General features: G+C 48.4%; 1 protein-coding gene across 1 annotated transcript in view; it reads right to left on the minus strand.

The window, feature by feature from the left end:
* The window catches only part of ABHD2 (abhydrolase domain containing 2, acylglycerol lipase), a 95,709-nt gene that overhangs the window by 66,233 nt on the left and 13,202 nt on the right, over nt 1-16,274 (minus strand). The window contains exons 2-3 of the mRNA XM_014842558.3: nt 8,366-8,458; nt 5,800-5,999 (exon numbers count right to left, since the gene is read on the minus strand). Of these exons, the coding sequence (XP_014698044.1) occupies nt 5,800-5,993 (194 nt within the window). The 5' untranslated portion in view covers nt 5,994-5,999; nt 8,366-8,458. The remainder of the gene's footprint in view (nt 1-5,799; nt 6,000-8,365; nt 8,459-16,274) is intronic.

Genomic DNA, 16,274 nt, shown 5'->3' on the forward strand with positions numbered 1-16,274 from the left:
TCATTTGGGGTAAATAAAAGAAAAATGAATATTTACTCTTAGGAAGGGCATATGTGTGACAGCAACAGAGAGGAAATTGGTCCTGTTTGAGAAAAATCAAAAGTAGATTTGCTCTGCCTTCTCAGAAATAATTAGGAAGCAGAGTCATGCAGAAACCAATAAAAAAAACTGTCTCTAGTAAATTTCCACAGCGGAAAACTTTTAAAAAATGGTCCTTTTTAAATATCCCCCAACAACAGAGTCTCAGAGAAGCAGATCCTCAAACGTTCATGAGCCAAGACTAACGGGTGACCACTGGCAGGAAACTAAAGACGCAGACTAATTATGAGGAGAACATTTCAGTAGGATTGTTGTGTGGAGTTTGCACTCTGGTAGTGAGGAGAGCAAGTGGGAAAACCCCAGAAGAGGAACCCACTACAATCTGGGGAAAGGTCCTGGGGTTTCCACCATCCTCTCAGGAGGAAACGCTCAGAAAGGGCACCATGGCTGAGGTGTGTCACCTACTGTTTTAGGCTTGGTTTTGGAATGGGTGTGACCCTCATCCCCAAGTTGAGGGTATCTCTCAAACCCAAGGAGAACAGTAACATCCAGGTCTTATTAATACAAGTGGCAGCTGGTTGCAGAAAAAAGCTATTACATTTTTGTCTCTGGGGAAGAAAGGAGCCACAAACATGTGACTGTGGTTTTGATCGCGTTGCTTCCTTTCTCCCAACCCTGCAGGGGCTCCTAGGTGTCTACTGCATCCAATAAAAACAGCCCAGCTATCTGTTTTTAGGTTTGCTCTTAGCTAAGCACTCCATCACGCTCTTCCTAAAAGTCTTCATCGGTAGTTATACCACGACCCACGCTGACGGGCCTGCTAATGAGTAACAAAGCAGAAGCCTGGCTTCCCACAGGAAATATATAAATTTTAATAACAGGCTTCCAGAGACAGGGCACCTGCTGCCTGTCTCCGCTTTCTACCCAGGTAGATGGAAACCAGGTGGGCCCAGGGGAAGGGTGGAGCCTGCAAACTTCTTTTATGCACATTCCTGGGGCTGCCCTGACCTAATTTAAGACCAGAAAAACAATCCATCTTCTTTCAGAGACAGAGCAGTGACTTCCCAACACACAAAACTCTGTCCAAGCTAAAGAGCTTGTTCCCTGGAATGCCCCTGAGGGGCACCGGTTGCATAAGCTAGACACAGTGTGGCTTTTTGCCCAAGCACATGTGGCGTTTGCCAAAATGGGAACATCCCTCACCTATGCCTGTCTAAGGAAAACAAGAGACAGGAGGGCATTATGCCGATGTGGACCCACTAAGGATCGTGTCCTGTCTCGTCAAGAGAGTGGCTCTCAAATTGGGATATGTGTGCTCTACTGATGAAGAAAAGAGACAGATGCAAATTCCCATAGAACGAGGTGCAACGTGCTCAATGGACATAGCAGCCACGTGCTGGGGAAACCTATGGGTAGGGAGATGGACGAGGGGCTCATTCTGACCAAAGAGGAGTGGGAGGAAGTCAGGGAAAGTTTCTCAGAACAGGTACTATTTAAGTTTTTCCTACAGGATGAGAGGCATTTTGGTGGAGAGAGAAAGGAAGGAATCGGGGACAGCCAGGAGGTAAGGCCTCAGGGGGCAGGGGAGAATGCCATGAGCGATGAGGCCGGACAGGCAGGCTGGGGTCACGCTGAAGCACGCCTTGGGTGCTGGCCTGCTTAAGGAGGACAATGCAGGTGGTGTTGTGATAGGTGGGTGGGTCAGAGGCAAAGAGGCAACCTGGGACACTCTTGTAACAAAAGCCCGAGGGAGCAGTCGTTACACAGGGGAATACGCAGGGAGAGGGTCCTGAGCTGCATACATACCGAAGCTTTGTGCCCTTTACTCTATGTAAATGATCACTCAAAAAGTCCTTCAAGAAACAAAAGCCCAAGGGGACCAGAGCCAGCGTGTCCTAGAGCACGGGCATGGGAATAGTGAGGCGAGGGCAGCTCCACGAGAAAATCCTTCTTTTTGGTTCCTGTCCTCACCTTGTAGCTAGGGCCCCCTCCCCCATGGTGCTTCCTCTAAGAGGACTTTTCCAACATTGGTGACAACGCAGCGGTGCTAGACTCAGGATGTTAGTGCCGGAGGACACTGCAGGAGAGCCTCCTGCTTCATTTTACACAGAAGGACACATCGTAGGGCTCCGCGGCTGGCTTGGGAGCAGATCTAGGTTTGCATCCTGCTCCAAATTTCAATTCAAGGGTTTTCCTCTACCACTGCTGCTAACAACCATTAGGAAATCTGCACGGCCGACAGAATCCTGAAGCTGTTAAAAATTGAATGTTAGGAGATACGTAGCAGCGTGGGTAAATGTCCTTGCCATACCGAGTGCTAAAGCGGGTCACCAAACACCATGTATCCCCCTGATTTTGTGGAGGGGAAGCACCTGCAGAAGAAAACGCCCCACAGGGATGATCACCAAAGTGGTCACAGTGCACACCTTGGAGTAGGAGAATAATAGACGATTTTTGTGTGCTTCACTTTATCGTCCATTTTAAAAAAACGAATACGCGTCAAGTTTTTCATTCAGAAATAATGGAGATTTGTAGCACCATCTAGATTTTCTCATAATTCGGAACTGAGCTTTCAGTCTGCTTGTTTCACCGAAAGCGAACACTTCTTGAGAACAAAAAAAATGAATCACTAGGTAAATACTGATCTGTTGCTAAGCGAACACGAAACATATCATCCAGTCTAAGCAAAGTTTTTCCTCCAGACATTAAGAGATTCCTTTCTAATGCATCTTTGCATAGATCCTCTTAAAACAGATTTAAAAACTGACTTAAATACTGAAAGGGGAAAAAAAAATCCCTGTACTCCTAACACGTTTTCAATGCCCACCTTTCAAAGATTTTTTTCTCTACCAGAACAGCCAGAGGAGACGTCCTGACTCCGCACAGAAGTCATGATGACCGGCTGTGTTCAACCCGGGTCAGAGTAACACTATCAGCCTGCTGTAAATCAGTGACCTGAACTTTCTAGCCTAGACAACTGTTTGTGAAGGATGCAGACAGACAGGAAGAAAACCTTCAAAGTTCCAGGAGAAGTACTTTTACCCATAACAGACGTTTCCGGCCCTCAGTTTCAAAAATATTGGAGGCCGTTACAGAAATGCCACACAGAGAAAGAACATCAAGGACAGTGGCTTCTGAAAGTGATTAAAATAGAAAGAGGGTCACTTGGGACTTGGAAGGCCACTCTGAGCCAGTCCCGCTAAAGACTCTCCTCGTGGGCCGGCCCTTACTGCTCTCTGCCTAACTGTCCACCTACACCCTGAGAAGTGTCTGCCCCGCTCCCCATGGAGAGGAGGGGACCGACTGAGTCACAAACTGGGGTTCCGTTTTCCTCTCTGCCACTCCGCTTCCTCACCCTTAAAACGAGAGGGAAAATGAACGCAACCTTAAAGTTGTGAAGAAGGTTAAACAGCATAATGTCTATGAGAGATACTGAGTAAATTTAAAACGCAGCAAGTAACGTGGACAAAAGAGGGTAAAGTGAAAACATTTTGGTGATAATGCTACATGAACGCGGGATACAGTGATTCCTAAAATTAGAATCTAAATCAAAAACAAGAGGTTAGTTCAAAGATGGAAGGAAAAAGGGAATCCTTTTGCCCTTTAATCATCTGTCATGTTCAAGACAGAGTTTGGGAGCTGGGAATTTAGTCGCTTAAGTACTGTTCCAGTATACCCTAAGAGGACTGGTCCTGTCATCAAAGGGACAGGTCTGGGAAGGAAACAGTTTCTGGGGAACTTGTCCTTTCACACCCACCTTCGAACCATAGCTGACCTCCACCCCTCCCCAATTTGAGTTCCACCAGGAGGGAGCATAGCAACTGGTCAATGATGGGGTGGCGGTGCGGTGGGAGGTGGCGGACACAGCCACGAGGTGACCACGGACACACTTCCGTATCGGGAGGATGGGTGGGGGCCATCTCAGTAGAGGTTGCATGGCGCCAACCCAGTGCCTTAGACTCAAGGAGAAAGTGTGCCAGAGAGGGAAAAAGCCAAGAGAACCCGTGGTCTTAATGTCTGGGTTATATTTTAAAGGGAAACAAAAAAAGAGGTCAAAAACTGCCATAATCAGCTGGGGGGTCTTTTTGAACAATCAGTATGGAATCAAACCTTCCGTGATTTTCTCTGGAGCCCGGATGGTAGCTTTGCCGTGGCTTCCTCTAATCACTCAGGAACCAATGCCGGGTGGAAATCTGCAGTCACCTGCACGTAAACTTACAGGGTATTTCACACCTTGGTTTTCTAAAGCTCTCTGAAAATGAGACGGCCAAGGACCTGGGTCCAGCTGGGTCCCACTCCAACTGAATGTGGGTGCAAAGGTAAATTGCCAGTCCAGACTAGTGAGTTATCTACATTGTCTTGAAGAAAAATGCTGGACAATTTGGAGGGTGTACAGATTCTGCGCACCCTCCTTAGGGAGGAGGCTTTTCACTGCAAACACAGTTTAATAGGAACACCACGTCCTTGTCCAATGCCTGGTGGTGGAGCCTATCATGATGTAAAGTCTGCTCAGTAGGGAAGTCCCAAATTCAATCCCATGACATTTACACTGTACATGGCACCCCACAAGTACTAGGCAACACGCTCCAGTTACGTGTCTCTCTCGACCTGACAGTACCTTTTGGATCAAGGCACCACTGTTACGAAAAAACTGCACCTGAACACACAAAACACCCACAGCCCACAGCTCGTCATCCTCGGCTACCGGCATGTAAAAATTAACCGGACAATCAAACAAGACAAAGCAAGGACCCGAACTCTGCCCTGTCTCTGTTGCCCATTTGCTCTTCAGAGAAAATCATTCACTCGTGTCATCAACTCCAATACAGGGGGTGAGAGGTTACACCGGATAGAGGGCAAAGCTTCTACCACCATCCACGGAGTATCAGAGATGCCAGTGAGCGCTGGTCGTGTGCCGAGGGGACAGTGCAAATAAGACAGCTCTTGAAGCAGCTCTGTCTGAAAAGGCCCACCTGGCAGAATGGAATATGTTTGAAAAGGCACAAACAGAGTGAAGCAGTGGTGATGAGAAAGGAGGAAGGAACTCAGACCCGGAGAGCATGCAATGTGTCAGGCATGAGGCTCAGCCCTGGCCCTGAAGGGAGACGCGGTTATTCAGAAGACAGCAACAGGGCAAAAGTTAACAGCGCACCTCTTGAACACGGTCCGTGTGACATGGAAGGCAGACACCCTTTTCCACTACGGCTTCCCCTATCACGAGCGGTGCTCACCTGTCACCTCGAAACACAGACCTGGGTGCATGCAGGGCAACGTGGTTCCCTCGGTAAAAGCATTCTCTCTAAGTGGATCCTCCCAGCTAACGTCCAGGACATTTTTTAATAAGGCAGATGGAGAATACCCAGCTAATAAGTCTGTGCTTTTTTGCTTACTAATTATTTTGGGTAAGCATGGTTTTTCTGTCCTAGAGCTGGCAACGAAGCATTTGACAAAGAGCTGGAATATGGTCCAAGTTTTCTGTATCTACCTAAAAATGACTGCTGTTTTCTCCAAAGTCCTCCTCATGGACGATGACTCCATACTGTGGAGGGAGGGATGTTTCCAGGCAACACAGAGCTGATTCTGTCTCCTTCCTGCCAGATTCAACACCAGGCTTCTATTGAGATGGTGGCTATTTTAACACCAACGACAGGATTTTACATGGATGCCCTGAGGACACAGGGCGAGACGCTTCTCCTTTGAACACCAAACAAGCCAAACAGACTAGCAGGCAGGCGCACAGCGGGCGAGGGGTCTACTCACTCTTTGGTCAGAAGAGGACAGGACTTGAGCAGGAAGCGTGAGAGCCCCGAGTCCTGGAAGTAGAGGTCAGGCGGGGCTGTGGGGCTCTTCAGATTCAAACACCGAACGATCACGTACAGCACGGCAGCCACGGCAGCCAGCTTCACGCCGTCAAACACGGCCGGGAGCTCGGGGGTCTCCAGCATGGCATTCATCTTGGTCTGGGGAGCAGAAGCACAGGCCCAGGTTTAGGAGCACAGTGAGGAGGGGTGCAGCCCCCCAAGAGACAAGGCCAGCACCCACATGTCACGACCCACATGTGTCCCCAGAGCCCACCCAAGCTGACTTCCATGAGGGCCTTACAGCTGCCAACAGACTGGCAACAACCCAAATCATAAATACACAGGCCTGAGCACTGATAAACGAACACTTCTAAGACAAGCAAATTGGCAAATAGTGAGAATAGCGTCCTTCTGAGAGTGGGAGGAAGCAGTCCAGTCAGAGAGGCAGGACAGGACTGGAGGCAGCACTGATTCCTGCAGACAGGCAGCCTTGCACCTCTGTGCAGATTCAATCTGCCCCTGTGTGCCAGGTGTGGATGAGGTGTCATGATGACAGACTCACTCAGACAGAGACACGGGATGGACTGCTGTTGCCTGAGGGGTGGCTGCACTGCCTGCTGGCCCCACCCCTCCACTTTCAGAGCAGGATGAGATAAAGCAAGCTGGGCCTGACCTAGGCATCTGCTCCTCGGAGGCAGCCCTGGTGTTGTGGTCAAGTTCAGACTCAGCCCAGGTCACAGTGGTCCTTGCTCCTGGGGGTTTCAAGCAGCGTGAAATGGAGCTTGACCAATTTTTTTCCCCCACTGAAGGTGCCTATTGCTATTAGTCCAAAATTAGGCTAAAAGTGGACCAAATTCAACCGTTAGACCAAATTCAACCGTTAGACCAAAATCAAAAACTGGAGTACAGAAAGTGTATGCACATCTGGCTTTTCCTAAACTCTCCTAACATTTTATTTATTTATTTTTTTTGAGGAAGATTAGCCCTGAGCTAACATCTGCTGTCAATCCTCCTCTTTTTGCTGAGGAAGCCTGGCCCTGAGCTAACATCCGTGCCCATCTTCCTCTACTTTATATGTGGGACGCCTGCCACAGCACGGCTTGACAAGCAGTGCCATGTCCACACCCGGGATCCGAACTGGCAAACCCCAGGCCGCCGAGAAGCGGAACATGCGCACTTAACCGCTGCGCCACCGGGCCAGCCCCACATTTTATCTTTTGAGGTGGCTTTACCTTGTATACAATGCACACACACACACCCCTCCAAACACTTAAAACCAAACATCAACAAAAATAAAGGCAGCAGCAACTCAAATTCAGTCTTTCCCTTGCTGCTCGGCAGAAAAATGGAACATCAGCTGTTACCTTAGAAATCAGGAAACCACAAGCTGACAAAAAGGAGAAAACGGTAACTCTCAGAGCCAAGGTCGCTATGGCAACAGCTTCCCCTGGAATGGCTTCAAGTGGCCTCTGCTAAAAACAGTCAGCACGGGAACTCTGGCGGCCCACAGTGCAGTGCAGACAGAACAGGCAGGAGAAAGCAACCTCCCAAATTGTGTTTGGGGCAAAACCAACTGAACTCTCCTGGCACCTACAGCAAGGCCAGACGGGACTCTGACACCCTTTTCTAAAGTCAAAGTGACTCTGGCAAATACAGGGCCTAAATACGCTGCAGATGACCTAGGGCAGGAGGTCCCAACACAGTGGGGAAAGGTGCTCAAAGATCATAGCTCCTTAAGTGGCCTTCCAGAACTGGGGGAAGAAAATAACTTTTAAAAAACGTATCCGCCACAATTTGGAATCAAGGCTAGACCTCAGAATATACCACCAGCTGCAGCAACCTTTGAACTTTTACGAGCTGACAGTTCCTTCAAACTTAACTTCCGGGCATATGTCACCTCCTCTCCCCTAAAGGCTGGCTATTTATAAACCCCTAAAACAAGATTCTTAACTTGAGGTCTGTGGGCCCGCTATGGGATTCTAGGGTCCAAGAACCCCCCGAAATACATGTGCAAGGTTGTGTGTATGCACAGTTTTCTAGGGAGGGGTCTACAGATTTAATCAGATTCTCTAAGGGATCTGTGGCCCAAAAAACTACACAGCACCACACTCAAAGATGCTCCATGGTGTAACCTGCCGCTCCGGTCCCTCATCTCACCAGAGCCCTGCCCGCTGTGCCCGTCAAACCCATGAGAAACAGACATCCAAGATGATGTGGCTTGCGAATATGGATTTTTATGTCTAGCGAGTGAAGGGCCAAAACCTGATCCAGCTGGAATTCCAAAGTTTCTCCGACATGACGCTGGTGACATGGAACGGAAACAGATGCTCTTTCTGGTCCCCTTTGTTGGAAAGAGAACAGAGGAACGAAGCAGGTGGCCTGACCAGTTTCCTTGTTTGTCTAGAGCAGACTCATTGAATCACAAAAAGCAAAATAAGTCCTTCCCTCCCCACTTCCACTCACGACTCACTAACACAAGAGGAGGTGGGGAGCAAGAGCGGAAATAAGAGTCGGGCGGTACATACCTCTGTCCCTTGTCCCCTCTAGTGTGAATATGAAGTGTCCTTGGAGAGTAGTATGGCTGGGCCGGTCAGGGCAGAGCTCTTACTCAAATTAACCTAAAAGCCGAAAAGATGGTATGGTTATGTTTTAAAGGATGAGAAAGAAGCAATTTAATTGAAATACAAGCACAGCCTAAGTTTCTCTGCATCAGGTCTTTAGGGAAAAAGGCAATTTATTTAATTAACATGTATGCCACACTCTTGGCTGTCGGAGCAAACCTGCCAGGGGGAGCCCTTGTGAATCCATAGACTGACAGGCCCCCTCTGGTTTGCAGGACCAGTTATCCGCTGCATCAGAACTCTGGCTACACAAATTCGCCCTGCTTTCCCCCTTTACCTCGTAATGTCATCTTTAGAAACACCGGTATCATCTCTGCGTGACCAAGGAAAGAGCTTAGCAAGGCTTTAGGTCAAGACAGTAGTCAGTTGACTCATTGCTTCTCTTCCAAACACAGAGCAATGACAGAAACAATATGAGCTGAGAAAAGTATAAGGGCACAGATGGGCTCAAAAACATGGTTCCAGAAACACGAGAACTGAAAGTAGTGGTTAAGTTTGGCGTGCTCCGCTTTGGCAGCCGGGGGTTTGAGGGTTTGGATCCACGGCGAGGACCTACACCACTCATCAAGCCATGCTGTGGTGGTGACCCACATACAAAACAGAGGAAGACGGGCACACATGTTAGCACAGGGCCACTCTTCCCCGAGCAAAAAAAGAGGAAGATTGGCACAGATGTTAGCTCAGTGACAATCTTCTTCGCCAAAAATAATAATAATAAATTAAAATAAAATAAAATAGCAACTAACAAACTCTAAGAAGAAATTAAGAAACTCTAGACAAGGAAAATACCTATGTCAATATACACAACAATTATGTATGTGATTAAGCCTAGAATGCACCCCAGCTTTCCGTCCGCCAGGGGAAAACGGGAGACCCAGTCAGACCCCTGGTTTTCCAAAATGGAAAGAGCTCACGTGTATTCTGCTCGTATCCCAGAAAGCATGACTGAGACTCAGGGGAAGCAGAGCTTTTCTAGCACAGAATTACAAAAAAAAAAGACCTCTAGGGTACTTTACATAAGGGACCTTGAGTGATGTGATAGGCAATGTCCTCCTACAACTTTTTTAATAGCAAATGCAGTAGAGAATTAATTTCCTCAACCCTTGAAAAAATGCCAAGGGTTTAAAATCGAATTCAATTAGGTGAAGGTGCTCCAGTGAGAGGTTTGTAATTATTATGGTCCAAATATGCAGCCTTGATCCAATTCGACCCTAGTGCATGTCCGTGGGACCACCTCCCTTGATCTTCAGTGGCTTAAGGACCGTCATGACGACCTACTGTGTGCCTGGCGCTATGCTAAGCATCGTGTAGGACTGAAATGAAGTAGAATTCTCACTTTGGGGAGAAAAGGAGTTTATGCTAAAGCTATCTATACTTTAGAAACTTGGAGACAAGAATAATTAGTCTAGGAAAAAATTAACTGAGGAAAGACTTATGGAGCAGCTAGATTCGGGCCTTAGGGAAGCACAGGATTTAGAAGAAGTGTTTGTAAGTGGGAGTGTGTGTGTACAGTATATATGTATTAACTATACATATATATAAATACATATTTAATGTGTATATATAAATATATATGTATTAAACCAGGAATTAACTGGAAATTTTAGAAGGAAACTCTTGAGATTCATTTTAACTTGTCTTACTCCATTTTATTTTATGGTGTTCTTTCTTTCTTTCCAAGTTTGACCTGCCCCTAAATGTCAATATTCTGAACTTGTTCCAGACATAACAAACTTACTTTCCTTGTACCATTTTATGTGTCCTCTCTCCCTTTTCTAGGCAGGTGAAATCCAGTTAAAATGAACGTCAGGCAGCCAAGAGGTGGAAAAGAAGTCGCACAGAACGGCTGGAGGGCTGGGTGTGTGGAAGATGGAAAGGAAGCATCGTCTCCCCCCCCCACCTCCATCCCCAGCCAGGCTGGGTTTACTGTGTACCCCATCAGTCCTTCCTCAGCTGGCGAGCCCCCTCCTCCCCGCTCCCATCACAGTCATTTTAGGAGCGGGATTTGGGTGCTGAACCCATACTTAACATTTCTTCTGTAGTCCCCACATTAACAAAGAAACCCAAGGTGCTGCCGATCGCCCAGCAGCACAGGAACCCCCAGTACTGTCTGACCGGCATTTCCCCCAGTGTGAGGGCCCGGGCTTCTCACTGCTCTCCCACGGCCATGAGCATTATTTCAAGATGGAGGCACAGATGCACCGAGAGACAGGGCCCCTGTGCTGGGAGACGCTCCAGTCTGGGGGTTCTGACACTTGGGTCCTAGTGCCACCTCCGACCCTTCTTAGCTGGTGACCTTGAACAAGTCACTTAACTTCTCTGGGCCCTAAAGACCTCATCAGTAAAATGAGAGGGTTAGATTAGAAGTAGATGAGGCCAAAGGTTTCCCTCAGCTCAGAATTTCTGAGGTTCTAGGGCTAGGAGTGTGGTCCTTGGCTAAGCAGCACAGGACGAACTCTCTGTTCTCTGCAACAGAGCACAGCCCTGCTTCCAGCCGACTTGGTAGACCATTAAACAAGAAAACTCACAAGAACAACCCTCAGGGCCTTTGTTCTTCCTTCAAATAAGTTGAACAGTTAGATATTTTCAGCTGTGCCATTGGTGCCAAGAATTCCGTCACATTCGTCATATTCAATCCACCTGCATGGGCGAGCGGCGATTTCAGCCATGGAATGTTAATGTTCACTGACAATACAAAACTTACAGTGAAGAAAGAAAGAAAAAACCGAGGGGAGGCCCCAAACACAGAAAACTCATTACCTGGGGTAGTGGGGTCAATAGCGTCCCCCGAAAATTCATGTTCACCTGGAACTTGTGAACGTGACCTTATTGGAAATAGGGTCTTCGCAGACGTAATCAAGTTAAGATGGGGCCCTACTGGTGAGAGTGGGCCCTAACCCCATGACTGGTGTCCTTGTAGGAAGAGGGAAATTTGAACACAGAGAGACACACACGCAGAGCAGGCGGCCAGATGAAAACGGACGTAGAGAACGGAAGGACGCATCCCCAAGCCAAGGAAGGCCAAGGATTGCCAGCAACCACGAGAAGCCGGAGGAAGCAAAGAACAGACCTCCCCTGAGAGCTGTCCAGAAGGAACCAACCTTCCGACACCTTCATGTCAGACTTTATGCCTCCAGAATGGTCAGAGAATACGCCCAAATTTCCTCAGGTGACTCAGTGGTTCCAGTCCCCTGTCCTTTAGCAGCTGAAGAGACTTTTGCCTCATTCTTTGAAAGATCCCTGGTTACCCAGACAAGCTCCAACCAACTCACACCATAGTCAGCTAACCGGCATGAACACCCACAGGTGACTAGTTAACAGAATACAAACTGTATTCTGTGTACAAATACCTGCTGGCTTGGCTTCTCTGCCTCCCTGATTCAGCCGTCAGAGCATCCTTTCCTCTCCGGCTGGTTACCAGTAAAGTGTGGGAGCCCAGAGACATGGACGATACGGGGACAGGGGTCTCCCTTCCTTGCAACCCAAGCAAACAGGACTTGACAAACAAGCTTCAGTACTGACGGGAGTCCCACGGAAAATGCCTCTCAGGGAAAAACAAACCAAACTCCTAAAGAATTTCTCTCTTCTAATTCCGATCTGGTTGAAGACGGGGATTTTGTCCAGGTCCAGGCCCAGGGGTGAGAAAGCCCAGCATCAGATCCTGCCCCACCAGGTAGGCTGTGCGTCCCTGGACAAGTTTCTTAACCCCTCTGGGCCTGTCTGCAAACCGAATGCGTTAATGCACAGAGAGTATTTTTAAACAACCCCTGGCGTACAGGACGTGCCACCAAACATCACCCCTACCGTTACTGCTACTAAACTCTCCTCCATTTTGCCTCAGTAAATCCCCCGATCCAACAGATAGAAATTACCACAAAAAAATACTGACACGGAGGCCTCATCAACAATGAAATACCTATCGGACTGACTGCTTGGGCCTCCTCCAACAAGTTTAAAATTAATCCCAGAACACATTCTCGATTCTTCTAACACAGAACCATGTTAGACTTAATAAATCGCTGGATAACGTGTTTAGCATCAAGTTCCATTAACAGTTGCAAGACGTGTTCTCGTTTCTGTGCTAAAAGGGGTTCCAGCAGTGCACGGTGCAGACCCCTCCTCTTGACACCCTCCCCCTCCTGCCGAGGGGTCCCTCCTTCCCCCTGAAAGGCTGCCTCCTCAGGCACACCTCCCTCCTGCAGGTAAATCCTCTCTTGCCTGGCCCGGCTCTCCCAGCAAACCTCTTTGATGCCCTGGAATAAAACCCCAGGCCAGCACAGTAAGCCTCAAACGGCCCTGTGAGAAGTGTCAGAAGGACAGCGGAGGCCGCAGCACACCAACGACAAAAACCTCACGCCACCCCAATCTGTCAGCCTTTTGGTGGCATCTTAGATAAAAGCAGTCAACCCTAAACGTGGGCAATGTGACATCTTGGGGAGAAAGCAGGGGGGAAAAGGGCCAGTGTCTCCCGCCTTTACCTGCCATTTAACTAAAGGAGTCGAGCTGTTCATAAAAAAAAAAAGTCACTAAGCCCACAGCAGACCACAAGGAGAAGGCCCAGCCATCCCCCTCTGAGATGTTCCTCTGAACTCTCTAAGTCACTCACTGCCATGGGGCTAGGGCTGTGTCAGAGGCACTGCCAGAAGGTTCCAGGGTATGTCCCACTCTGTTGAGAACTGTGCACCCCCGGACAACGGGAGCCGACTTGGGCCCCATTCTCACCTCACGTGGAGGTTTAAACTCCGGGGGTGAGCACCTCTGCCAGCAGCTCACAGAACCACCTCTCAGCGCATCCAGGCTGTGCTGGGCCGGTGCGTCTTCCTCCCAAGGAGAGTCCTGTCAGATGAGTCTTCAGGGTAAGCGGGCTTTGAAGTTCCCCCTCTCACCACCACCACTACCTCAAGCCCAAAGTGATGGAAAGCGGCAATAACAGGGCCAACCCTGTTTTCCAGAGATGCCAAGAGACATTTGTTCATTTATTTATCTTGGAACATTAAGCACTGAGCACCAAGACCTTTTCCTGCCCCAGATCAAATGAGGGAGCGGCGCTGGGAGATGGGGACCAGGTGACGGTGCCAGGAAGCGGCTGGTGGCAGGGAGACGGAGGAAGGAGAAAGCCCCATGGCAATCTGGGCTCACCTCTTCCAAATCAGGTCCCACGAGGTGAAGGGACTGTCTGAAGTCACACAGATTTGGGAAAAGAGAAGGGAAGGAATTTACAGATAATTAAATACATTTATGTTAATGTTCTCAGTGGTGGCCAAAATTAAGACCCTGAAATTGCCTTTCTGTGCAAACTCACTCACGTGAAAACAGTTTTATTTGACCATAATTTTCCACAAAGTCATAAGGTCACACACTCAACCTGCTGAAATTTCAGAAAATATCCTATAGGTTCCTAGTAAGAGGAGAGTCACCCTAAGCAAGAAAACGTGAACCTCGCATTTAAATGTCAGGAATGGCGACTAACCCACGTGCTTCCACAAAAGGAAGTCACTAAACTAAAAATAGCTGAAGACTGAGTCACCAGTGAAGCATGTGCATTTAATTGAGCACTTGGACATGCCCTCACTAAGATCCTGGGAGAAGGGGGCCTTTCCCGTGGGCAAACAGCCCTGCTGAAAGAGCAGTACGGTGGACCCTCGGTACCAGGTGGGAATGGGTCCAGGACGCCCACGGAGACCAAAATCCATGGCTGCTCAAGTCTCTTATACAAATGGTGCAGTATTTACATGTAAACCACGCACATCCTCTCCCATACTTTAAATCATCTCTAGATTACCTGTAACACCTAATACGATGTAAATGCTGTGTAAATAGTTGTTATACTGTATCGTTTAGGGAATAATGACAAGAAAAAAGTCTGTACATGTTCAGTACAGGCACAGCCATCGTAGGCCTTTCAATCCGAGGTTGGCTCTGAATCCGCAGATGGGGAACCGTGGATACTGAGGGCCAACCGTACTTTCTACCAGAGGAAAATGGGCACAGCACGTAGCAAAATCACAAGCAGAATTGTTTTCTCTGCCATCAAGAAACCATTCGATCCATACCCGAGAACAAACCAAAGATCATAAGCCAGGTGCTTCCTTCCTGTATGGAGACCCTCGAATTTTCTCAGGGGACAGACACTTTAATGGAGAAATTTGAAAGTGCTAACATCGGGTTAAAAAACTTGTACTGTGATTGAATTCTGTAATATCAAAAGCAAAATCTCAGTTTACTAGAACCCAACAAACCCCAGTGCCCAGTTTACTGGAAGTTTTAAGACACGAGTACAACCGGGGGGAAGAGCATCTCCAGATTCACTGCCTTCCTGGGAACGGTACGCATCCCACCCAGTCTTCTACATCTGCAAACAAGCTTCCAGAAGGCGGGTACTGGGAATGGGGTGGGAGGGCAGGACCTGGCACAGCGCTTCACTGAAGAACTGCTGACCCCATGGAACTCACAAGCAAAGGAGAAAGTTTCACCTTGAGATGCAACAGAAAAGGACTTACAGCTACCCTCAGTTGAAGAGAAAAGAAAATTGATGGTGAGTCCCCATTCCTGAGCACTCTGGTCTCCCAAGGCCCCCAGTGCCAGATCTGCACACGGTACTCGGCTGACGAACACCCTTTGGGGCCTGGAAGGAGAAGGTTAACATGTGCGGCCCACTGTAACTCTGACACCTGCTCCTCACCACGGCAGGCATCAGGAAGCAGATGTGTGAGGAGACCCAACCCACAGGCAGCCTCTGGAGCCCCTGCAGGGGAGAGACGCTGGGCAGGGCTGACTCCAGGCCCTCTGGCCTCTTCCAGCCCTGTGGCTCTCTGGCGATGAATTCTGCTGGTCATGGGAGGAGCCACAGCTCCCCTCAGGCTCGGCCTAGAAACTAGGAAAGGTTCTGGTCTCCTTTCCTTCCGAGACCAAGAGAAGGTTCTGGGGGCAAGAGCATACAGTCTGCGTGGCACTTCAAGGCACCCTTTGCTTATTTCTGTTTATAAATACCTCAGATGCTGTGAGCGGAAACAGGATCTCCGGCCAGCTTGGAGCAGCAGGCCTAGAGGTGACATGGGTATAATTGTGACAAGTGCCCAAGTCTTAGAAGACAAACTCCACCAGCTAAATGCAGATAAATATGGAGGACTGACTCTCTCTCAGGCCCTGGGGCTAAGAATGAAGGAAAGGGTATGGTGGGGCAGTCACCCATCAGGTGCTGACAAGCCAGCCCCAACAGGGGGCCTCCAGGGAGCCCCTGCCCAGCCTCTACCATGCGACCTGCTGATTCTGAGCGCAAAACAGAGCCTCGCCCCCAACTTCTAGGTCACAGCCCAAGTGGAGGGACTCCAAGATGCAGGATTCTGGAAGAGGGAGGGGACCCCATTTGTGTCTCCACATAACTTGCTTCCAATGGTATCTGGAGCTATTCTCCCCTCTGAATATGCTGTGCTGTGCAGCTCTGGGCAGGTCACTTGCCCTCTCTGGGAATTGTGAAGCCTACCCTTAAAGAACCCATGTGGTATATAACTGAACAACACAGATCTTAGAATCGGGGCCTGGGTTTGAGTTCAGGTTCTGCCAAGAGACTTGGGTGAATACCTAAATTTTATGAAAGTTTGCTTTTTCTTTTATAAAATGGGAGAGGGTAGGTTACATTACAGGTTATTGAGGGAAAGAAGTTGACGAAATTATGCAAGTAAAAAAAAAACCTTTATAAAATACTCACTGATATACTCAAGATAAAGTTTGTAAAATGCTTTGAGCTTTTTAGAGGAAAGCTGCCTTATTAAATATTTCAAGATTAGAAAAATATTAACTTTGAAGCAATAGC

Source organism: Equus asinus, chromosome 2, assembly GCF_041296235.1.
Source record: "Equus asinus isolate D_3611 breed Donkey chromosome 2, EquAss-T2T_v2, whole genome shotgun sequence".
Taxonomy (NCBI): Eukaryota; Metazoa; Chordata; class Mammalia; order Perissodactyla; family Equidae; genus Equus; species Equus asinus.